Source organism: Zootoca vivipara, chromosome 1 (genome assembly GCF_963506605.1).
Source record: "Zootoca vivipara chromosome 1, rZooViv1.1, whole genome shotgun sequence".
Classification (NCBI taxonomy): domain Eukaryota; kingdom Metazoa; phylum Chordata; class Lepidosauria; order Squamata; family Lacertidae; genus Zootoca; species Zootoca vivipara.
The window spans coordinates 45,872,521-45,897,383 of NC_083276.1; the positions used below are offsets into that span (position 1 = coordinate 45,872,521).

General features: G+C 43.8%; 1 protein-coding gene across 1 annotated transcript; it reads left to right on the top strand.

The window, feature by feature from the left end:
* The first annotated feature begins 79 nt into the window (after window positions 1-79).
* On the top strand, window positions 80-9,299 carry LOC118084000 (disintegrin and metalloproteinase domain-containing protein 20-like). Its single transcript, XM_035113212.2, has one exon. The coding sequence runs from the start codon at window positions 5,684-5,686 to the stop codon at window positions 7,832-7,834; it is 2,151 nt and encodes a 716-aa protein (XP_034969103.2). The 5' UTR covers window positions 80-5,683; the 3' UTR covers window positions 7,835-9,299.
* The last annotated feature ends 15,564 nt before the right edge of the window (window positions 9,300-24,863 follow it).

Here is a 24,863-nt window from a genome sequence, read left to right on the forward strand (position 1 = left end):
TCTTTCGTAATTTATCTTTATCATATTGTACAATATACTGTTTTGAATGCCCTTTACTGATGTACAACCATGAAAACTATTGCTTAGAAATTATTTCAGATTACTTAATAAAAATATTTTATGTAAAGGTATTTTTATTTATTACCTTTGTATCCCACCTTTCATCCAAGGACCTCAAAGAATCATACATAGATCTCATTTCCCCCCCTCACAATAGCCTGTGAGGTAGGTAATAGCATCTGGTCTCAGATAGATTGTAGTGACTGTCCCTGCTAATTTCATGGCAGCTTGGGAATTTTAATGTAGGTTTCCAGGTGCTAGTTAAACACTCTGCAATAGTGATGTCTTCATAAAAAGGTGTATATCAGCTTTTCATCAAGAGAACACCAATTTGTTTTGGTGTTATGATTGGTTTTATGAATGCAAATCATTCCTGGAACAGTATAGTTGTCTACTATTACAACTAATTTTTGCCTTTTATTCAAAGTAATAATAGCCTCTAGACATATAAATTACTGTAGATTATTTGGTAGTCATGCCTTCTGCAGCCAGTGCAATATCTTTTATTGGGACACCCCATGGAATTTAATGAGAGCAAAGCAGATGATATGTATGAAAGTGACAAGTTTGATAACACATACGGTGTTGGTACAGTCCTCATTGGGTTTTGCCACTCCAGTGTTGTTTATGCTGTCAAACGTTCCTGGCTACTTAGCAGACCTCTTATTTTGACATTTTGCCAGTTGGGACTCCCTCTAGCTCAGGGGTGGGGAACCGATGGCTCACAGGCCAATCTTGGCCCCATCAGGGGTTCCAATTTAGCCCATGAGGATATTTTCCACGAACCACACCCACATGTGGCATCAGTTTATGGGCAGGGTTCAGTCCTGCTGGGTGCTGCTTCACTAGTGGAGAGTGCATTAGCAAAGTAAATTCCTGCAGAGAGCAGAATTGTATCCTCTGCTCACCAGCTGGTGAGTGGAGCACTTAATCTTGCTGGATGCTGCTTTGCCACTGCATTTTCTGCAAATAACATCTCCCTTCACCTATAAGTCAACTTTAGCATGTGGATGGTACTGCCCACTAATCAGTTACCTGACACCATTATGTCAAAGATTGACAGGTGTGTGGCTACTGCGTACCTGTCGAAGATGGCCCGTGGGGTGGTGGGCATTAAAGATCTTGGCTGTTGAACTTCCGCTTAAGGCACCACGGAAGATGGCTGAAAATTCCATTGCTCCAGCTCTTACGGGGTAATTAGAGGCTGAGATGGGAGTAATCAGTCTCCCAAAATCTTCCAGGGGGGTATGGGAAGATGCAGTCTCATCCGCAGATGCCCAACAACCCAGCCCCAAATTTGGAAGGAAGGAGGGGCTGGGGGGCACTGGATGGAAAAACCCCGAGAGAGTCTGGCTCTCCTGGACTCTGTCTCCGTGAGTGAATCAAGTTCCATTTCTTAAGATGAAAAATTGGATTTAAGTTTTGGACATTCTTCGAGCGAGGAGGGAGGAATTACTCTGCTAAACAACCCAGCCACTGAGGTGTCAAAAAAGACTGAGTGGAAGAAGGATTAACATCTAAGTTGGTATGTTGGAACGGAACAGAATGGGTGAAGATAAAAAGTTGAAATTCCAAATTGAATTATTGGAAGGCAGAGAGAAATTATTATCAAAAATAGATAATTTCTTGTTGGAATGGTTTACAAAAGATGAATCGGCAAAATATGCTATGATAAAATGGGCAATGGATTTTGGGTACAATATTGAATATGACGCGTGGTTGAAATTATGGAATGAAACATTGAAATTTACTGCATCTACCGACTTGAAGGAAAATGTGATGAAAATGATGTGTAGATGGTACTTAACACCGGTGAAATTAGCTAAAATGTACAGGATGAGTAACAAAACATGTTGGAAATGTAAAGATAAAGATGGTGAATTTTATCATATGTGGTGGACATGTGAGAAAGTAAAAGGATTTTGGGAAATGATATATAATGAGTTGAAAAAGATGTTTCAGTATTCTTTTCCCCCAAACCCGAAGCATTTCTATTAGGTTTAATGGGAGAGGAAATAGCAAAGGGAGATCAGAGATTGTTTATGTATGCTACAACTGCGGCGAGGACTTTACTAGCCCCAAAGTGGAAATTACAGGAGATACTGAAGATTGAGGAGTGGCAAACAAAGATGATGGATGATGCTGTACTGGCAAAGTTGACCTGCGGGATCTGAAACCAGGGAGAGACAAAGTTCCAGAGGGAATGGAGTAAATTTATTGACTATATTGAGAAGAACTGTAGAAGTTTGAAGACACTTGCAGGACTGAAATAAATCCTATGATGTGAACTTGTTTGTTTTCATAAAAAGGAACTGCGAGATGAGATTGAGAAACAAAGCCGAATGGCGGGAGGGAGAGAAGTCACATGCTCGGCAGAGCGTAAAGACTGAGAAGGGTGAATTTAAGATGAAATGTAATTTGTTTTGTTTATTTGGAAAATAAAAGATTATCCAATTTGTTGACATCAGACAGAAGCAGGATCTCATTAGCCGCTAGAGTCTTGTTAAAAAACCTTGGATGGTTTCCTAGAATCTGTGGGAGCAGTGTCGCAGTTTTAATTTGGAAATCCGCCATATTGGAAGTCAAGACCGGGCTGAAGAATTATAAATAGTCATAGGGGGAGGTGAGCCTTTAAAATGTAATTATATTTGTATTTCCAGTTTGATTTGGTAAATCTCCCCTGAAAAGGCTAATGTTTGATGTTTGATGTAACCGGTTTGGGAAAATTACTGAGCAGATGCTTAGACTTGATTTTATTGGAACTATGTGAACATGGTGGCTGCCAGCAGTGAAATGACTTTTGGATTGATTCCGCAGAAACACCAGAGTGTGAGGAGATACTGTGAACTTATGGAAGGGAATCATAGACATAAAACCCACACAGAAAGACATAATTGTTTGTTTTAACTCGCTTGTGGGAACAACTCAGAGGCTGCGAAAGAATGAAGGATAACAACAGAAAGAAATAGAGGAACCACTGAAAATGATTATGAAATGCAGTAGAACTATGATGATGACCAGAGCCCTTCAAATTTGAAGCATGGGAAGTCCTCAATAAATTATAATTTGGCAGAATATTTGGATTATTTGATATATATATGTATAATTTGGAATATTTAGTGTGATTTGATTGGATTGTTAAAGTAGAAAACTTAATAAAAATGATTTAAAGTGGTACCTTGACTTATGAAGATGATCCGTTCCGCGGCGCTCTTCATAAGTCGAGGTTTCTGGATGTCGAAGTGGCCATTCTGCGCATGCGCGAAGCACGATTTTGCGTATTTGCGCATACACGGACCGCACGCAGGGCGAAAACACTTCCGGGGGTGTCAGCTTCGTAAGTCGAAACCTTCGGAAGTCGAAGCATTCGTATGTTGAGGTACCACTGTATATAAAAAGGGGGGGAAATTTATATGCCTGACTAGCTTCCCCCAGCTGCTAATCCAGCCAGTGAAATCAGGAGGTATGGCTCAAATTCCAGTGAGTAGGAATTTGAAAGGGAAAGGTAAATTTAGCCCCTGGGAATGGGATTGTTTTTGTAACCAAGGGAAATGACGGTGCGTGTTAAGAAGGGATAAGGCAATGGGCATTGAATTAACTGTGGAATTAATGCCCTATGGATGTTTCCTTTTTAAATCAAATGTTTTTAACCAGTCACAAAATGGCTGCTACATCTTGTGGAAATAGAGACAGAGCCACAAAATGGTCAGCCACCTCATCAATGGGGAGGGGGCACCAACAGAATCCACTGCTGTGCTCTCTTGCAGGGAGAATCCATCACTTCTCTGTTTAGAACAGAATGGATGGTGAGTGTCCAGTTCTGGCATTCAGTGAAGGGGTGGGCATTTTTAAAGGGCTGAAGGTATTCAGTGTGGTAAAGGCCAAACCAGTTCAAACAAGAACTAAGCAGGAAGAGCAAACAGTCTCTAATGCATTGCGGTTTTGAGAGGTTACTTCTTGTGACCTTTCACAGGTCATGGGAACCCCTGCCATAGCCAATATCTTATACTGTATAAGTTCAACTACAATGACAATTTTCTCAAATTTTGAAGAAAATGAAGCAGCTTTAAGCAATGTAATATTACCATAGTTTATTTTACATAAATAAAAAAGTACTTATTTTAAAGTCACATTAAGTTATCTTCTGTATGACAATATGCCTTACATGAAGAATTGTGTACCGTTAAACAGAAATAATCTGGTGTCTAATCTTTTATCACTATTTGCTTCCTGTCTCATTGGGTTGCTAATAAGCAAATTCAAACCATCATATCAAAGGCACCTAAAAAGAGGATACAGAGAACTGTGGAAGCAAAAATATTAATGTTATATGGACAAAATATAAAACAATCTTACCAATAAGAAGCATTTATTTATTTGTTTATTTAAAAATGTGAAAAAAACAATTCTTAAGAACTGAAAGCAAAATGCCTACATTTTTTATCTGATATAGGTGTAAAATAGCTCAGAAGTCCATTAAATGCCCCTTTTAACAGCCCCTATGTTACCTCAGTAACCTCCTCCCTACCCTGAAACTTTTGTAAGTTATTACCGGTAATTAAAAAGCATGACAAATCCTCAGGCTATGACCATTTACTTTGATGTGCAAAGGGCCATGATACTAGTCAGGATTTTCCTGCTGTGAAAACCAGTAGGCAGGAGGAAAAAAACCCAGGTTATCCTGGAGACTCAAAAGCAGGAATAGGAACATTGGGACATGCCTTATACTGAGTCTGATAATTGATCTATCTAGCTCTGGCATGTCTTAAGACTGGAATCTGGGTGGTGGTGGTGCACAGACATAATTCCACTGTCTATAACTTAAACTTCAAACCTTCAGATTTCCACCAAGAGCATAACTATGGTCCATTAATTATTGTCTGGGGGATTGGTCTGCTTTTGAAGAGTGACTTGCTCATGAGTTTCTTTTTACTCATGCAAAATCTTTATTCACCAGGTGTGCATTTCTGCATCTGGTAGCCAATCAAGCCTGCAACTTTAGGCTCCTGTGGTCCTTAGAACTAAGTGGATACCTGATGTCTGTCTCAGATTCAGAGAGAAGGTTATCCACATATTAGGAGGAAGCATGAACTGCTCTCTCCCTCGATGACACTGGATCCAATTGGTGTGCCTTAATGTTCCTTGACATGGTCCGTCTCCCTATAACATTGTGCTTGGGAAGCTTAAGATTATCTCTGAAGAGAATAACTCCAGTGAAAGCCAGATACTGTAGTATCAACCCCCAAGGAGCCTCTCCTAAATAGAGTTCATATTTCTTGTATTAGTATGAGGTTAGTGATTTTGGTTATCTTTCACTCCCCTAACATCTTGGTCCGAAAATTTTCCACAGAACATCCTGTTCTTCCTGTAACTGCCCTTTTTGCTAACCATCTTCTAGGTTCTCCCCCACCCTTTCCATTCTCTCCCCATTCCGTCTTGTTAATAACCAAGCTCCGCCCACATTCCAAAGGGAAATCTGACAGTTGCTATAGACAGAATCCTTCTCCTCTATCTAACATGCAGCCTTCTTCCTATCTTGCCTTGCACCCACAAGAAGCTTCCCTATTGAGAAAGACAAGCAAGAGTGGAGTGGTCTAGTGAATTATTTCACCGATCAAGGAAAATGACTAGCAATCTTGCCTGGCTACTGGTGCTGATCTCATGGAACGTGTTATGTGAGAATGCAGGTCAGAAGCCACCACAGGGTTTTAGATATGCTTCTTATGAAGTGATCATCCCGAGGAAACTTACTCCCCGATATGGAGAACATGAAACTCATGATGTCACATACCTGCTGCAGATTGAGGGGAAGGGTCTTGTGGTGATGCTCAGGAAAAAGAAGAGCTTTGTCCCTAAACACTTCACTGTCATCACATACAGTAAGGAGGGAGACCTCCAGGTGGACTATCCTTTCATCAAAGATGACTGCTTCTACCATGGCTTTGTACAAGACAAGCCTTCCTCTAGGGTCACCCTCAGTACTTGCTCAGGGGGCCTCAGGGGTCTACTTCACTTAGAAAATTACACCTTTGAAATTGAACCTGTTCAGGCACCTGGTACTCCTCAACATGTGGTGTACAGATTGGAGGGAATTGAAGGTGCTGTTCGCATGAGGTGTGGGCTAACAAAGGAAATTCAAAGGCGCCAAGAGGCCATGTTCCAAAATGAAATGAAAGTATTGACTGAAAGGGCTTCTAGAGGAGCCTGGTGGTCACACACCAGGTACATAGAGGTTGCAATCGTGATAGAACATGAACGATATGTCCAGTTTGGCAGAAATGAAAGTCGTGTTGCTAGGCAAGTTATGGATATCATCCATACTGCAAACTCAATATATGAGCCACTGTCTGTTGAGCTGTCTATAGCTGGCTTGGAGATATGGACAGAAAAGAACCTCATAAAAATTGTTAACAGCATAGATGACACTCTTGAAATGTTCAGCCATTTTTTAAAAAGTTCACTAAGTAAACGTATGCAACTTGACGCTGCTCACTTATTTATATATAAGAGTTATGAAAGTAAACTTGGGCTAGCGTACCTAAGTACAGTTTGTAATACCGATTGGGCAACTGGTGTTGAATCATATGTGACTACCAGTTTGTTCCTTATTTCTCACACATTTTCCCATCATTTAGGACACAATCTTGGAATGAAACATGATGAAAAATACTGCACTTGTGATCGAAGTTCTTGCATAATGGCTGTATATCAAACAACCTCTGATAAGTTTAGCAACTGTAGTTATAATGAATATTTCAACATAAGAAACAGACAGTGTTTGCTAATTCTACCAGACTCCGATAAAATATATAAATTTGCATACTGTGGAAATGAAGTAGTGGAAGATGGAGAGGAATGTGATTGTGGTTCACCTGATCAATGCAAGTTGGATCCATGTTGCCAGTCTGATTGCATGTTGAGTCCAAGTGCTGCTTGTGCTTTTGGACAGTGTTGTGGTGAGTGTCAGTATCTTCCAATTCATAAGGTTTGCAGAGAACCGGTCAGCAGCTGTGATCTGCCCGAGTACTGCAACGGGACTTCAGAATGGTGTCCTGAAGATGTTTATGTACAAGACGGTGCCCCTTGTACTGATGGTGCATATTGCTATCATGGGAATTGCACAACTCACAACGGGCAGTGCAGAATGATATTTGGCAACAAAGCATCCAGTGCATCAAAGGATTGTTTCAGTGAAATGAATTCTCGAGGTGATCGCTTTGGAAACTGTGGGCTTAGACATGACACTTATAAGAAATGTGATACTCAGAACATCTTGTGCGGCCGAATCCAGTGTGAAAATGTTGATACAGTACCTTCTTTGGAGGAACACAGAACCATAATTAACACGCGCCTTGGAAATAGGAAATGCTGGAGCACAGATTACCACACTGGAATGAAGATACCTGATATTGGAGCAGTGAGAGATGGGACTCCTTGTGGCAAAGAAATGATGTGTATTAATGGGGAGTGCAAGAGTGTGTCCCTCTTGAAATATGATTGCAATGTCACAAAGTGCCATAATCGAGGAATATGCAACTCTCACAAACATTGTCACTGTGATAATGGCTGGGCCCCTCCAGACTGTCAAAACAAAGGTAATGGTGGCAGCATTGACAGCGGACCTCCTCCACCACGGAAGGCTTCACTCCATATTGGCATCATTATAGGAATTATAGCAGCAACTGTATTTCTTGTTTTTTCTGTTTCTGGGCTGGGTATTTATTTCAGGAAGCCTCTGAGAGAGCGGTTTGTAATAAAACCAGAAAGAACATAGGAAGACAATATAAAAGAGGGAGAAAATCCCAACTGAATCAGAGAATTGAACAATACACTGAATGTGTCAAATAGATGTGCAGGAAATAATGGACAGTATTATGTAGTGATACATTTAAGTTTCTAAAGTTTTAAAAGCCCTTCATTACATTTGTCTACTTCGCACAACAGCGTAGAACTCTGCAATGTGTTGATGTTTTCTGTGTTCTCTAACTCTCAGAAGTATCTCCCTCAAGCCCACTGGGGAAAAGAAACTTCTGTGGAGGAAACTAAATACTTTCAACAAAAGCCAGGCTCGGAATAAAATCCCATTTTCACAGAAACCAACATAACCACTGATGCCATTTGAGTAACTGAGGTGATGTTCTAAAATATGCTAGTTGTAGAGCAGTAAAAAGGCAACAAAATACTTTAACAGCTGAGCACCACAATGTTATGTAATCTTAGTGATTCCATGCCTTCATATCAAAGCAACTGAAGAATGGATACAGAGAACCGTGGAAACAAAAACAATGCTAAAATGACAAAATGTTTATTTGTTTAATTTATTCATCACACTTTAAAGAAAGTAATCCAAAGTGATTTATAATATAGAAACAAACACATACAGTACATTGAAACCAGCAGAAAATAAAATAAAAACCAAGGATAAATCTAAAATAAAATCCCATTTTTTAAAAGGCGGGATTAAAACATTCCACCCACTGGAGACCACAGATAACTAAAAACAAAGATCTAGCAAAAGAGGGGGGAGTTTTTGCTTAGTGCCTAAAGCTATTTCTTTATGATGCCAGGTGAGCCTCCTCCGGGGGAGCATTCCATAAGCAGGGAGCCGCCACTGAAAAGGCCCCTTCTTGTGTTTCCACACACACACACACCGAACTCCTGAGGAGGAGGCACAAGAAGAAAGGCGTCAGATGATTATTGTAGGGTCTATGCCGGTTTAAACAGGGAGAGGTGTTTCTTCAAGTATTTGGGTACTGAGCCACAATAGGCTTTGTAGGTCAAAACCAGCAATTTGAATTGGGCCCAGAAATTGGGCCCAGTGTGGTTGGGCCAGGATTGGTGTTATGTGCTCAGATTGGTGTTATGTGCTCCGTGAGCAACCTGACTACTGAATTCTGTATCAACTTCTGAATTGCCTTCAAAGACAGCCCCATGTATAACACATTGAGTAATCTAACCCAGAGGTCATCAGAGTGTAGCTGGCCACCAGCCAAAGCTGATAGAAGGCACTTCATGCCACCAAGGCCGCTTGAGCCTCAAGTGATAGCAAAGCGAAGTTTCCAGATGTGTAACCCCATCAAGAGCAGTCCATTTCCCATCCATCCAGTCCAGGGAACCATTCACTTCAGTTTAATCTGAATTGAGCTTCAGTTTATTGGCTCCCATCCAGTCTATTACTAAGTCAAGACATCAGTCATGCACATCCACTGCTACAGGGGCGTAGCCAGGATCAAAACTAGGGGGGGGCAAGCCATGGTCGTTCAGGGGCGGGGCCCCGAAGTGGGAACGTGGCCAGGGCTACAGGGCCAGCTGGCCCGATGATATCGTGGCGGCGGGAGCGGCAGCGGCCACCTTGTGCTTCTGGGGCTGGCAGCATCGGCGGCTACCCTGCTTGGCTGGAGAGGACGGGAGGGTCGGGCAGGTGAGAGGGGGTGACAGGGCGGGCGAGGGCGAGGCAAGGCACGGCCGCAGACACGACGGCTCCAAGGCATTGCTGCATATCAGCATAATATTTCAACCATGTTGTGGGTTCAAGCCCCACCTTAGGAAAAAATTCCTGCATTGCAGGGGGTTGGACTAGATGACCCTTGTGGTCCCTTCCGACTACAATTCTATGATTCTATTGATATATAGCCATAGCATATGCATCATTCTGCTTTCTTGAATTGTCCTACTAGGCATAGCAGCCAACTCCTAGAGGCCTAGGCGCATGCGCAAAGCGCTATTTCCGCTATTTTGCGCTTTGCGCATGCGCAAAGGCGTGCGGCGCTTCTGCGCACGCGCGCACGGTGAAAATACTTCCGGATTTGCAAAGTTCGTAACCCGGGTTGTTCGTAACCCGAGGTGTTCGCAACCCGAGGTATGACTGTACTGTATTTTAAAGAGTCAACCCCCCCATGTTGATGGGCTTTCTATGTGGGGCTTTTCTGCCCCCCCTCGTATTTTATTAAGGATGGAAGAGGGAAGGAAGGAAGAAATAGAGAGAGGGATAACTCATATTTGTGGGTGCCTCTGGGTGATGCTGTGATGCTGGAACTCTGCAGTAAGAGGACGGGAGGGTCGGGCAGGCGAGAGGGAGTGGCAGGGCGGACGAGGGCGAGGGAAGGCACGGCCGCAGTCACGACAGCTCCGAGGTGTTGCTGCATATCAGCATAATATTTCAACCATGTCGTGGGTTCAAGCCCCACCTTGGGAAAAAGATCCTGCATTGCAGGGGGTTGGACTAGATGACCCTTGTGGTCCCTTCTGACTACAATTCCATGATTCTATTGATATATTACCATAGCATATGCATCAATCTGCTTTCTTGAATTGTCCTAGGCATAGCAGCCAACTCCTAGAGGCCTAGGTGCCGCCACCCCCCAATTACTGGTAAATACTGTATTTTAAAGAGTCACCCCCCCATGTTGATGGGCTTTCTATGTGGGGCTTATCTGCCCCCCCCCGTATTTTATTAAGGACAGAAGAGGGAGGGAAGGAAGAAATAGAGAGAGGGATAACTCACATTCGTGGGTGCCTCTGGGTGACGCTGTGATGCTGGAACTCTGCAGCAAGAGGAAGATACTGGTACGCCTGTACAGGAGCCTTGCAAGCAGCTTTCTCTCTGCTTGATTTACAGCAGGCACGTCCAACAGGTAGATTGTGATCTACCAGTAGATCACTGGATGTCTGTGGTAGATCACTGCTAGATCACTGGCACCCCTAAAAAAAGCTCACCCAAAATTTTCCTCCTCCCTAAAAAAAGCTGAACTACCGTTATGACCTGAAGCCCTAAACAAAAATGGGCCTCCCTTCCTCCTAAAAGAAGCTCAACAAGTTTGACCTAAACTCAAAAAAACAGGGCTTCCCTTCCTTAAAAAAACTCAACAGCTTTGACCTGAACCCCCCAAAAGGGGGTAGATCACTCCCAGTTTTTAACTCTGTGAGTAGATCAGAGTCTCTTGGGAGGTGGCCACCCCTGATTTACAGTATACAGATGCAGGAGGAGGGGCAGACTGGAACACCTCTGCTTTTTATAAACATCACTGTGTCTATCAAAAGCTACAGCCCCCCCTTTTCTTATTCATTTCCTTTTAGCCTTGCAGAGCCACCTTAGTCAATGCACCCTCATTAAATCGCCAATAGAACTCTTAATGCGATCCCTGAATGCTCATTAACAACTACCACTGAAGAATAATAGGGTGAATTGGTCAGCTATCAAACCTTGCCTGAAGGGATTTTCTGCTCCATTGTCTTAACTGCTTAAGTACCGGTAGCCACTTTGCTTTATTTATTTGATGTGTTTTTGTTACAGCTGTGTTCTCGCCCCCCCCAGCAAGTGGAGAGCTGCTCTCGCTAAAGCAAAGCCCTTCCACTTCAGTTTTTGGAGGGGAAAAGTGCTGGTTATGGTCTGTAAAATACAATAATAATTTTTTGCTTCTAGGGGGGGCAGCTGCCCCCTCCTGCCCCCCTGCCTACGCCCATGCACTGCTACACTTGTTGATGTAAATAAATCCAGCTGTGTGCCATCAACATATTGCTGTCAACATATTGCAAGACTCTGGATGACTCCATTCAGCCATTTCCTGTAGACAGGGCCTTCTCAAGCACATCCGGCACCGTGATGCAAAGATCCCTCCGGCACCCTGCCCCCCCTGTTTCCCAGAGTTGTCAACCTTTTTTTAAGGGGAGGACCCCAAAGTTGTTGACCTTTTAAGGAAAGGTTTCCCAGAGCTGTTGACCTTTTTTAAGGGAGCTGACACCACGCTTACATATTATCTCTGCTAGGGGAAAGAAAACAGGAAACATAAACCTTTTAAAGTTTTTCATTTATTAACAATGCACTTATATATACACCACTACCACATTTTGTTTTTTCTTGTTTTTTGCAGATTTAAGATCTTATTATGTAACACCTTGTTTTTAACAATGTTTATTTCTTTTTATATTCAGATCTTTTTTAAAAAAAACTAAATGACTACAAAGCCAGTCCAACAGTTCTTTTTTCAGAAAAACAATCCAAGAGGCTCACAGCTGAGCAAAGCCGGAAATTATAGATAAAGCCAAAATCTGGCAACAGGCAGGAAGGGTTTTTTTTTTCTTAACTAGGTGTGCGTGTTCATGTATGATGTGTAAAAGAGAAAAAAATCTATAAGGAAGTGATGCTATGCAGCAAGAACTAGCTAATGTGATCTGCACAGAAACAACAGAATTAGGAAGCATCATTGTTTTAAACAAAAGCAAAAGATCCAGAAGGAATTGTCAGCTGGTATAGCAGTGCAACACTTTAGGCCATTTTTTGGCACGAAGAGGACAGATCAGTGTGATTTTTCATTCTAAGCACTAGCAGGGCTTTTGTTGCACTGCCCACTGTGATCCAAGCCAATTTTGCTTGTGTTCCTCTCCACCTTTGAGATGTGTGCTTTCAGGGCCCACTGTATTCCTTTGATTGTTAACTGTTTTAAATTTTGAATTTTGAATTGTAACCCAATCTGGGACATGTAAAGGGTGTGTAATTAATGACGACGACAACAACAACAACAACATGAAATAGTAGAAATTGCTTTAGGTACGTGCATACTTTTTGGTCACTAACACTAGTAATCAAGAGGAAAGGTTAGCAAAATTTTCAAGTTCAGAGGTCATCATGATTTCCAACACTTATTTCTTATTTCTTTTTTTTTAATGATGTTTATTCATTTTAAAAAGATACAGCATACAAAAAAGACAAAAACAAAAATACAAGAAAAAAATCAAAAAATAACAGCAAAAACTTGACTTCCCCCTTCCTGGGTCCATTTTTAATTCCATCTTAGCAATTTTCATATTATATCTTAAATCATTTTCAACATCTATTATTCTTAACCTTTAATCCTCAAATATTCCTAACGCAGAAATTAACTTCCCAACTAACCATCTTCTATTTCATCCCTTAGCCTAAAATTAATTCCCAAAAATATCCATAAAATCAAACATTACTTATTATATCCTAACAACATTTAAGCACTTACATCTAATTCAGCCCCCCCTCCCCTGGTATCTCCCAGATGGCTCAGCCAGTTCCATGAATCAATCCAGTTTCAGATGTTCTTAAGCAGACAGAAAAATTAAAAAAAAAACTCTTATTACTTCTTACCCCACTACTGGCATCTTTCACGTCTCAGATTTCCTGGGAACAGCAGAGTTGTAAGGCAGGAAATGGCGCAGTTTATATCTCCAATCTTCAAAAGCAAAATTTATGTCCAAACTGGGTGCAACTTATCATTTTAAATTCTTGCTCATACATTTTTTCCATATGCATTTATGAAGAGAACATTTATCAATCTCAGTCATACATTTTGTATTCTCTTCACTTCTTACAATTCCAACCTCAAAGAGGTAAACACATTCCTTCCTTATTGTGATGTCATAATGGCAGCTCGTTGATCCCTCCAGGGACCCATTTCCAGCGTACAGGGGGACTTTCCCCAGTCCAAAAAATAAATCTTTTACAGGGATTTCTCCCCCCCCAATCAGCCCTTCTCCCCTTTACCCTGCCTCAAGGGGAGAATTTAAGTACAAATCTTTGGGAATTTAAAACTTCCCGTCAGTCTTTCCAGCTTCGGGTATAATTAACTGCTTTCTCACTTCACACAGTGGGGGAGATCAACTTCCATTTTTTGGATCTCCTCCCATGGCCAATTCCTTCTAATTTTCAAATTTTAAAAATCATTTTCTTTTACTCACGGTGTCCAATGTCCTCAGATCTCTTTATTTTGGGGAAAATCCACCGCTCCTCCGCTGCCGGCTCGGAGCTTCGCTCTGTGAGGGTAGCAATTGACTCAAAAATGGCACCCGCGACTCTACTCCGCTCGCTCTCAGGGCTCTTAAAAGAGCTTACTGGGGAGCGGAGGATTCGCTTCTGGACGCAGCTGAGCTCCTACGCCCCCAGAAAGCTTTTGGGGGTCTGTGGTACTCTCGCGGCTCCCCCCTCCCTCACAGTGCCAGGAACCTCGGAGCTTGAGGTTTCCTTGCCGATCAGCGCTGGCGGTAGACCGGAAGTCCAATTTCCAGCACTTATTTCAGCCCTGAAACCTATGGCTATTGTTTGGTTGTTGGGGGGGGGGAGCAGGGAGGTAGTTTATTCCCATGAAAGCAGATGTGCTTCAAGAGTTAAACAACAAGCTAATGACAGATTTTTTTCATTTTCACCATAGTTTTCTGCCAAACAGGTGCTCAACGGATTATTTTGATTAAACTGATTATTTGGATATTGTTTTTTAGAACCAATTACTTGGTACAAATGTAATACATCATCTTTAAATATCACATAAGAAGGCCCAGTCCTGCCTTACTCCCCCAACAATCAATGGGACTTCACCTATTCCTGAGTTGCACCATATACAAAATACAGTAGCTTTTAAAAAAACCTGTTGCACCAAGCCAGTGATCCACCTAGTCCAGCATCCTGTTCTCACAGTGGCAAAGCTCACCTGCAATTTCCAGCAGCTGACCTTCAGAAGCATACTATCAAGAAGTACCACTTAGAACAGGGGTCCCCAGACTTACCCGCCTTCGGGCCGGAGGGCGGGGGAGTGCGCGCGCAGTGGGCCAGAGGGTGGGGGAGTGCGTGCCAGTGCACATGCGCACACCCATTTACTGGCGCGGTGGCGCGCTTCCAGGCCGGAACAATCGCTGAAAATTGTTATGCACATGCGTATGGGCCTCCCCCGACCCGGAAGTGCACCTCCCCCGACCCGGAAGTGTGTCGGAGAACCAGCCGACTCTTAGGTGCGAGGAAATCACGAGACGAGAGTCAGGAGTTTCAGATTGAGAGCATGAGCAGAGTGCTGAGCGAAGTGCTGCCTGCCTCTCAGCCTCAGCTCCTTTATTATGGATGGTTTCCTTGTAAAAAACATTAACCTTTTAACCTATACATGACTCATGCAAACAAGGAAGATGTGTAAACAGACAGGCTGGCGCCAGTGGTCCTGTGGTCCTGTGGTAAATCACTTGATTGATTACTCCCCAATAAACCTGTGCCTTACACAGAGAACTCCATTTGTACATTCCCACAGAGTGTTTCCTGTGTATTTTCCCACAGAGTGTTTCCTGTGTATATTCCCACATCACCTCTTTCTTTTTATTTTTAAGCAACAGGGTAAATTAACACGTGGGAAGCCAGATAGGGAGTCGCTGATACCTCGCAATGAAGGCTCCATGTGAAATTCCAGTGGAGAGGTGTGCAGCCTGAAACCAGGTCATGCATTGACCAAAGAGGGAGGGTAAACATTGAATGCAGCAACATAACATAACCAAGCCACAGGCTAATCCTATAAGCGTCAAAAGTGTTTTCCTGATCCAGGCACCGTTAGGCAACCAAGACAGCAGCCATTCCCATGGATCAAAACCCATGGCAGGTTGCAAGGGCCGTGCAGCCACCAAGTTCTCCATTTCTTGTATAGTATGAGTAATGTTAGGACCATTATCTTGCACATACATGCAACAATGACTATGTATTAAGGCACATACGCCTCTTTTCGAGGCTAAAATCACATCCTGTAATTCTGTATTGATCAATTTCATGCCTTTAACTGTGTCATTGAACAAAGCCTCTGTCCAGTTAGCTAAGTGATGCAAATCTCTATAATTCATTGCTACTCCTAATAATGGCAAAATACTACGAGCTATCTGAGTATCAATATATTGTGTTATAGGGGCATTGACTTCGTGTTTATTGCGCAAGCAGGTGCGAGGAAGAGCATCTAACTTATACACCAGTGGTATCACTACCCCTAGAGTGCAAGTCCCTGAAAAAGCAGAGGGAATCTCTTTGTATGCTTTCTTACCACACAAAAGCCACAGATTTGATTGTAACACGCATGTGGATCTCCAACTCTTTTTCATCCAATCAAACCATGAATGAAAATCACGGCATGTAGCCTGTTGGTAATATGTCATGTATCTGGTAACATTATTAATTGTTACCTTGGGCCTGCCGCTTTGGGTAGTGACGTTAAGAAAACAAGAGCTACCATTAACATACTCATAAGTCCAATTACAATAAGGATAAGGACCTAAAAATCTGCTACTATCGTGATTAAAATGAAAACATCGTGGAGCTACTTCTAATAATGATAATATAACAGGGGGTGAACTAATACGATTATCTCTCATATTATTACTAATTCTAAAAGAATCATTAATAGGAATACCATGCAGTAATATACCCTAATGTCTTGACTACGAGGGAATATGTAAGCAAATCCAACAATCAGAATAGTTAAGCAATTTCGCAAACTGAGAAATATCCTGTACATAGGTATTATTATCCCATATGGAATGATAAGAGTCATGTCTTTGATACTTCTGTAAAATGGCAGCACGCCTAGAGCGATTATGGCTTGCAGATCGAATAAATGGAAGGTGATCTTAACGGAGTGCAGCCATATTTAGAGCACGATGCCGCCAGGTGCAATGGTGTGTCAGACCGGGTGACAGGTGCTGTCCTCCAGAAAGAGTGTAGAAAGGTCTGCCTCCTCCCTCAGCGGCATCTGCGACTGAATGGGCTGAAGAAGAAGCTGTAGATGATTGCCAGGGTCGTACACAGCGTGCTGGCACCCACAGAGGGTCCCCATCGATGGCATATCCATGTCCCCAGGTAATCAGCAGTACAGGGCCACGCCATGCTGGATCCGGATGTTTCCTGAAAGACACAAGGGAGCAAGGCAGATCCTCCTCTTTTCTAAAATGTAATTCTGCTGGAGGAAGCTGCTTATCATGCAGATATAAAAGATTAAAAAGCACTTGATGCACAATATTAGGTATTTCAGCAATAGGAGCGTTCTTTCCACTAAGTTGTGGAAAAAGCAGAGATTTAAAAGTTGAATGCTCAACAATTGCTTGTCCTGTAGAATTAAAAGGAATACCATGAGTTAATTTCACATTCCACAATTCACAGAAATCAGAAAATCGCTTAGAAATATACGCTGGGCCATTATCCGTTTTGATGCTGCTAGGCTTTCCCATGACCGAAAAACAGCGCAGAGTGTGCTGTATTACGTGCCTGGCTGTCTCCCCTTTTAAGGGCGTCGCCCAGATGAAGCCCAAAGACGTGTCCACCGTGAGGTGCAGTCTTGAAAAAAGAGGCTAACAACGGGGTGAGAGTGACATCCATTTGCCAAATTGAGAGAGGGGCAATCCCTCTGGGATTGACAGCATCAAAAGGAATCATGGTAGGGGCTTTAGAACAAGAAGAACATTGCGAGACAACGTCTCGTGCCTGAGAAATTGATGTTTGAAAAGACTTGGCAAGAACCTTGGCAGATTGGTGAAAGGTGGCATGGCTCAGCAGAGGGTCAGAAAACAAAGAAAAGACCCGCTCTTGCTTCAAGGCAGCATCTGCTACAGCCTTGCCATGTGCCAGAAATCCTGGCAGATTAGAATGAGAACGCAGGTGGGCCACGAAAAAGGAGTGGCTACGAGCCTGTAGCAGACGCTGCAAAGAGAGAAACAATTGCAACAAAATCATCATCCAGAGCAGGATAATGTATGCCACTGACAAGAATGTTAAAAATCTGGAGACATACTGAGTATCAACAATCAGGTTAAACTTCACATTCTGAAACAGATCAAATGCCAAGATCACCACAGCCAATTCAGAACGCTGAGCGGAGTTCTGCTCCGTTGTAAATCTTGTCTTCCAGGCCCCCTCCTCCCTCCACACAACCACCCCCCTCGTCTTTGTCCCATCTGTGAAGAAGGTGAGAGCAAAGGGGATAGGGGAGGGGGAATAGGAGACAGAGGAAAGAAAAATCAATGCCACAACACGTTGTCTTCCCTTGATAACAACGTCCATAACAGCTGCTGGAAAAGTATAGACATTTCGCAGTGGTGCATGTGGCAAGTGTAGCCATTCAACAAGACAAACGCGAGACTGAGAAAATTCTGCAGGCCGGTAGAGAACAGCTGTGGGCAGCAATTTTGTGGCAAAAACAGCCAATGACAATAGTCCTGTGGAATCCAGGCGATCCACCATAGATTTTTGCAAATGGTGATTAATCGTTGCCAGGGCTGATTCGTTGCCAGGCATATCCTGGGTTACCGGTGTGATGTCTGCCGGTTGCTTGTGTCCTTTCAGGGCATTGTACAGAGGTGATAGTACACACGTTGGTAAGTCTATGTATGATTTTGCCCAATTCGAATGTCCTAACAGCAGTTGTAGATCCACCAGCCAGAGTACAGCTGGAAAATGCAGCTGCAGTATCAGGGGGGGTGCTGCTTGTTGCGTATCCTTGTGTTCCAGGTATGTGATAGGCAGGGTGCGTTGAATTTTTTCCGGGGCGATTTTAAGCCCTGCAGAGGTGAGATCCTCTGTCAGCTGGTGCACCCATGTTTCAGGAATGTCTTTAGCGGCAAGCAATTTTGCTGTGTGGGATTCAGAGCCGATTGATTGACAGGCTTTTAACATGTCGGCTATTGCCACATTAGGTGTAGCTACCAGCGGGCGCAAAGATTGTTTACAGTCATCATTGGCATTATCAAAGGCTAATTGTCTGATGATTACTCCTTGCGCTGCTGTATCTTGAACCTGGCGTTTAAGGGTATTGTACAGTCTATTTATGAAAGCGCCATAAGGTTCAGTGGGTCCTTGCTGCACGCTCCCCCATCGCCCCCCTTTTCCTAACTTCACAGGAGGAACAGACATCAAAGCCTCCTGGGCAGCTGAATTTGTGGCGTCCCAGTACTGAGGATCCAGAGCCAATTGCTGCGCAGTTGTTAAAAAATTCCCAGCCCCTGTGAGACCATCCAGGACGTCTCCAGGTGTTAACATAACAGGGGGAGGGAGGGGGGGTGCCCCTGCTGCCAGAGCTGCAAAGGCATTGGCATGTGCTGCCAGTGTAGCATTATTCAAATATGTTTGGATATCATGGACTCGGCGTTGACAAGCCCAGGTCCAACTTTGCATAAAAATTATCATTTGATTTGGTTTGAGCACTGTTCTAGCCAGTAATTTAATAACCTCTGGCAATAATTGCTGTTGAAAAATAGTGCCAAAGAGACCAAGAGTATACGGGGAATGCAATCCATTGTCTCTTACTGACTGATACAATTCTTTGATGTATCGGAGTTCAAATTGCTCGTGCCGTGGTGCCCCACCCCCAGGTCCCGCAGGCACAATCACAGTAGACTCAAAAGCCAGCAAAGGAGCTGCTGCTTTAAGAGATTCCTGGAGCTTTGTAGTATTCCCCCCCTCCTGCTTCACAGTGGGCATGGTACTTTGAAATGCAGGCAAAACCTGAGAGACATAGGCTGGAGGGGGTGGGGTGGCAGACAAAGAAAGTTGCTGTTTTCCTGGCGGAGTTAAATTAGGTGGGTCCGGACCAGGAGGGATGGGGGCAGGCAATGCCGGAGAAACAGAAGGCTTCAGTGGGGGAGGCGTGCATGCGGGCGGTGCAGAGGGGAGGCTGGAAGCAGCTGCCAGAGAGATATTCTTTGGCACGACTAGTGCCAAGCATGCTCTTATTTTTCCCCATGTAGTTAAGACACGTACTCCAATGCTGGGATGAGCATGAAAATGTTCACCAAGTTTGTCCCAAAAATCTAATTCCCAAGTTCCATCCTCCGGAAACCATGGACAGTGCTCATAAGCAGTATGAATAAAAGCAATAAGATCGTCTTCTGAGGCATGCTGATTGTTAGAAGTCAGCAGGTATTTTAAGTCTTGAAGAAAACGTTTCTGTGGCACGGAAAGCGAAGTGCCCATTGTAAATGCAGGAAGAGAAAGATAAGCAACAGCTGGGAGCTAACTCACCGGGGATCCTGAGATGAGGTAGACGTCTGAACCCTTGCCGGGCGGGTGAGTAGCTGATGCAGGACCACGACGTGCGTCCTTTCAACAATGGCGTAGAACTTTTTGGCCTCACACGGGGCACCACTTGTCGGAGAACCAGCCGACTCTTAGGTGCGAGGAAATCACGAGACGAGAGTCAGGAGTTTCAGATTGAGAGCATGAGCAGAGTGCTGAGCGAAGTGCTGCCTGCCTCTCAGCCTCAGCTCCTTTATTATGGATGGTTTCCTTGTAAAAAACATTAACCTTTTAACCTATACATGACTCATGCAAACAAGGAAGATGTGTAAACAGACAGGCTGGCGCCAGTGGTCCTGTGGTCCTGTGGTAAATCACTTGATTGATTACTCCCCAATAAACCTGTGCCTTACACAGAGAACTCCATTTGTACATTCCCACAGAGTGTTTCCTGTGTATTTTCCCACAGAGTGTTTCCTGTGTATATTCCCACAGAAGTGCACTGGAAATGACCTCTTCTGGGTCGGGAGAGGCCCATACGCATGCGCAGAAACGATTTTCGGTTATTTTTTTTCAGATCTGGAAGTGCACCGCCGTGCAGTGCTCCGCAAGAGCAGGCAGCGGGCGGCGGGGGTCGTCGCGGGCCAGATTGGGAGGCCAATTGGGCTGCATCCGGCCCGGGGGCTGTAGTCTGGGGACCCCTGACTTAGAACTCTTACTAGAAGTTAGGATGACTTTACTCTATATAAGAGTGCAAAGTTCTGTGAAACGATTTGGTATTCTTCCCCCCCCTTTTTTTTAATAAAAAAATCACTCTTTGGGTGAGGCATATTACGGTATATCAAAAACAAAGGAACAAAATATATGGGGAGTTAAAAGGTTGAAACAGGCTTGACATCCACTTGATTGGAAAGTAGTTTTGGTATCTTTCACCCTACCCCACCCTTCCATTCATACTATTCGTGAATGGATTACCTATAAGGTATTCCATTCTATGGTAGATTAAAAATGAGTTCGTTCATTCAAACATCATTAAGAATAATACTTGTTAGTTTCCGCTTGGCATTCCTACTTATGTGGCTGAGTAAGATTTACAGTACTCAAATCCAGTTAACAATTTTATAGTTAAAACAATAGGCATCTATGATGGAATACTACGTGTTTTCTCTCTCTCTCTCCCCACACACACATACTGCCATTGCAGGAGGCTGGACTAGATGACCCTCAGGATTCCTCCCAACTCTACCATTCTATGATGATGAAATACTATACTACGTGTGTGTGTGTGTGTTTATGTGTTTGTTTGTTTATTTATTGTATAAAATCTATACACTGCTTTATTGTAAAAATCCCCAAAGTGGTTTACAACAGACAAGCCAGTAAAAGCAAAAATAATAATAATTACAACCCTACTTTAAAATGTGCAAAAGTAAAAATACTAAAACTGGTTACAATTACCTCAACTTTCTAAGCACCTGGGTAGGTTTGTCTAAATAAGAATGTTTTTAAACAGGGGTAGAAAAGAGAACTGTGAATATATGTGTGTGTGCATATATAGATGTGTTCCTTTCTCAAACGCGAATCCCCAGATGTTGCACTACAATTTCCATCATCCCTAGCTACTACTAGGACCAGTGGTCAGGGATGATGGGAGTTGTAGCTCAACAACACCTGAAGGCTGATGTGTGGAGCTGGTATATACAGTGGTACCTCAGGTTACAGACGCTTCAGGTTACAGTCTCCGCTAACCCAGAAATAGTAACTCCGGTTAAGAACTTTGCTTCAGGATGACAACAGAAATCGTGCTTTGGTGGCGCGGCGGCAGCAGGAGGTCCCATTAGCTAAAGTGGTACCTCAGGTTAAGAACAGTTTCAGGTTAAGAACGGACCTCCAGAACGAATTAAGTTATTAACCCGAGGTACACCTGTAGTGCATTGTAGTCTGAGGTCGGCACTTGCTCAGAGTCCAAGCTCGCACTGTTTTGAGCCTGGTCCTCAGCTATCCATGTCTCCACTGTAAATGGAGAAAGCCACCTTTCTTTGTTTCTACAGAGGTTCCCTACAAATAAAAGGCAAGTGTACAAAACCAGGACCTACCTCTGTAAAAACAAACAAACACTCATTTCAGAGATAACATGTTTTTCGGCCGGAAAAAAGTATTAGAAACAGTTAGTCTGTTAAAGCCCATAAAACAATTTGTTCTACCAAGAGACTCTGGCTGATTTACTACAAATTCCTATTATCCCCAAGATGTACAGTGGTGCCTCGCTAGACGAAATTAATTCGTTCCAGGACTCAATTCGTCCTACAAAAATTTTGTGTAGCAAGGCACCGTTTCCCATAGGAACGCATCAAAAGTCAATTAATGCGTTCCTATGGGCTCTGGGGGCCTGGCGGCGGCAGCGGTACTTGCTCTTTTGGCTCGGGGAAGGCAGGCAGGTGCTTGTTCTCTTGCCTGCCTGCCTTCCCCGAGCCAAGAGAGGTGTGTGCCACCGCCTCGCCCGACAGCCGGCATTTGACAGGGCTTCCGAACCCCCTTCAGATGCGGGCTCTGTTGGGCGGGGGGGGGGGGGAGAGGAACGAAGGAAGAGAAAGCAGCCCTTTCTCTTCCTTCCTTCCTCTCCCCCTGCCGCCAGCTTTCCCCCCACCCCGTCCGACACAGCGGGATCGGAGGAGAAGCCTCCTCCTATCTGCGCTGTGTCGGACGGGCTGAGGGGAAAGCGGGGCTTTCGGCAGCCAGCGAAAACGTCCCCGCACTGGCGGGCTTTGGCTCCGGGTGATGGGGCCGAAGTGCGCCGGTGCGGGGGTGTTTCGCTGGCTGCCTTCCCCTTGAATTGGGGAAGGCAGCCAGCGAAAACGTCCCCGCACCGGCGCGCTTTGGCTCCGGGTGATGGGGCCAAAGCGCGCCGGTGCGGGGGTGTTTCGCCGCCCCCCGCAAAAGCAGGCTTGCTAGCCACTGTTCCAACAGCGCCTAGCAAGCCCGCCCAGGTGAGGGGGTGGGCGGTGGGAGCAGCGCCCGAAAGGGCTCATTTTGGGCGCTGCTTCCGCCACCCCCTCGCAACAGTAGGCTTGCTAGCCGCCATTCCAATGGCGCCTAGCAAGCCCGTGTCGGGCGGTGGGAAGCGCAGGATCCTCCGCTTCCCCCCCACTGTCCGGGGATCAGACGAGGCTGGAGAAGCCTCGTCCCATCCTCACAGTGTCGGGCGGTGGGGGGAGCGGAGAATCCTCCGCTTTCCCCCACCACACACTGCCCGGGATCGGACAAGACTTCTCCAGCCTCGTCACATCCCCGCAGTGTCGGGCGGTGGGGGGGGGGAGTGGAGAATCCTCTGCTTTCCCCCACCACACACTGCCTGGGATCAGACAAGGCTTCTCCAGCCTCGTCCCATCCCCGCAGTGTCGGATCCTCTGCTTTTTGGATCCTCCACTCTCCCCCACCACACACTGCCCGGGATCGTCCCTTCCCCGCCTCGTCAGGCAGTGGGGGGGGAAGCGGAGGATCCAAAAAGCCCCCGCCGTGGACTGGCTTGGCGGTGGGGGGAAGAATCCACTTCTCCCCCCCCCTTCTTCCCGCGCTACAGCCTTTGTGTTCCCCTGGTCTCTGCCGGTTGCCCCTCACCGGCAGAGACCAGAGGAACACAAAGGGGAACGAGCTGCAGCGCAGGAAGAAGGCAAAGGAAGATCATCTGAGAGGCGGTGACAGCTGTCAGCACCTTTCAGCTGATCTTCCTTTGCCTTCTTCCTGTGCTGCAGCTCGTTCCCCTTTCGCTAGAGAAATGCCCTGTAGGTTTTGTGATCGGAGGTTTTGTATTTAAATCAGTTTGTATATGTGTGCAGTGTAATGTTGTAACTCTTTGTGACCTATTTCAACTATATATTACTTTTCAAAACTGCATTGAGGACCCCCCCCACACACAATCAAGTAGTATATAAATTTTATTAAATAAATAAACATTTGCAGTTGCCATCATCTTTTTTAAAATCAAAATCAAAATTAAAAAGAATAGATTGTCAGTAGGGCAGAGACTCTTTATCTCAAAACCTTTATCTTCAAAACCAGGAAATTAAGATATGCTATGGAACTTACATGTTCTTTTTCGCAACTAGATAGTCTGGAAGTAGCAAAGAGGGTGGCCAATGGCATACACTAATTTGATTGTTTTTCAGTGCAACTACAATGACAATGTTTTCAAATTTTGAAGAAAATGAAGCAACTTTAAGCAATGTAATATTACCATAATTTATTTTACATAAATAAAAAAGTACTTATTTTAAAGTCACATTAAGTTATCTTCTGTATGACAATATGCCTTACATGAAGAATTGTGTATCATTAAACATAAATAATCTAGTGTCTAGTCTTTTATCACTATTTGCTTCCTGTATCATTGGGTTGCTAATAAGCAAATTCAAACCATCATATCAAAGGGACCTAAAAAGATACAGAGAACTGTGGAAGCAAAAATATTAATGTTATATGGACAAAATATAAAACAATCTTACCAATAAGAAACATTTATTTATTTGTTTATTTAAAAATGTGAAAAAAACAGTGCTTAAGAACTGAAAGCAAAATGCCTGCATTTTTTATCTGATATAGGTGTAAAATGGCTCAGAGGTCCATTAAATGAGATTTCTTAATTTTCTGAATAATCTCTTCTGAATAAATCCTCAAGAAAGATAACTGTATGGACAGCTGATATGGACAAAATAATAATACATTAAGCCATTTCAACTCCATTTAGTCATGGAAATAGGAGAAAAATAAAAAAATGTCCAATTTGGACATACATTACAATCTTTGAAATAAAATTTATTTTTAAAAATTTATTTTTGTCAAATTCCCTCATCCTGAAAAAGTGATGTAGATACGCCAGTTGTATAAGGTTATTGTGAAGCTCCAGAATTCTAATGATAGATTATTTGTCTTACATTGAGGGTGGTCCATATAGACTTCGTAACACAGATAGGTGACTGGAATATCTATCTATCTATCATCTATCTACCTACCTACCTACCTACCTACCTACCTACCTACC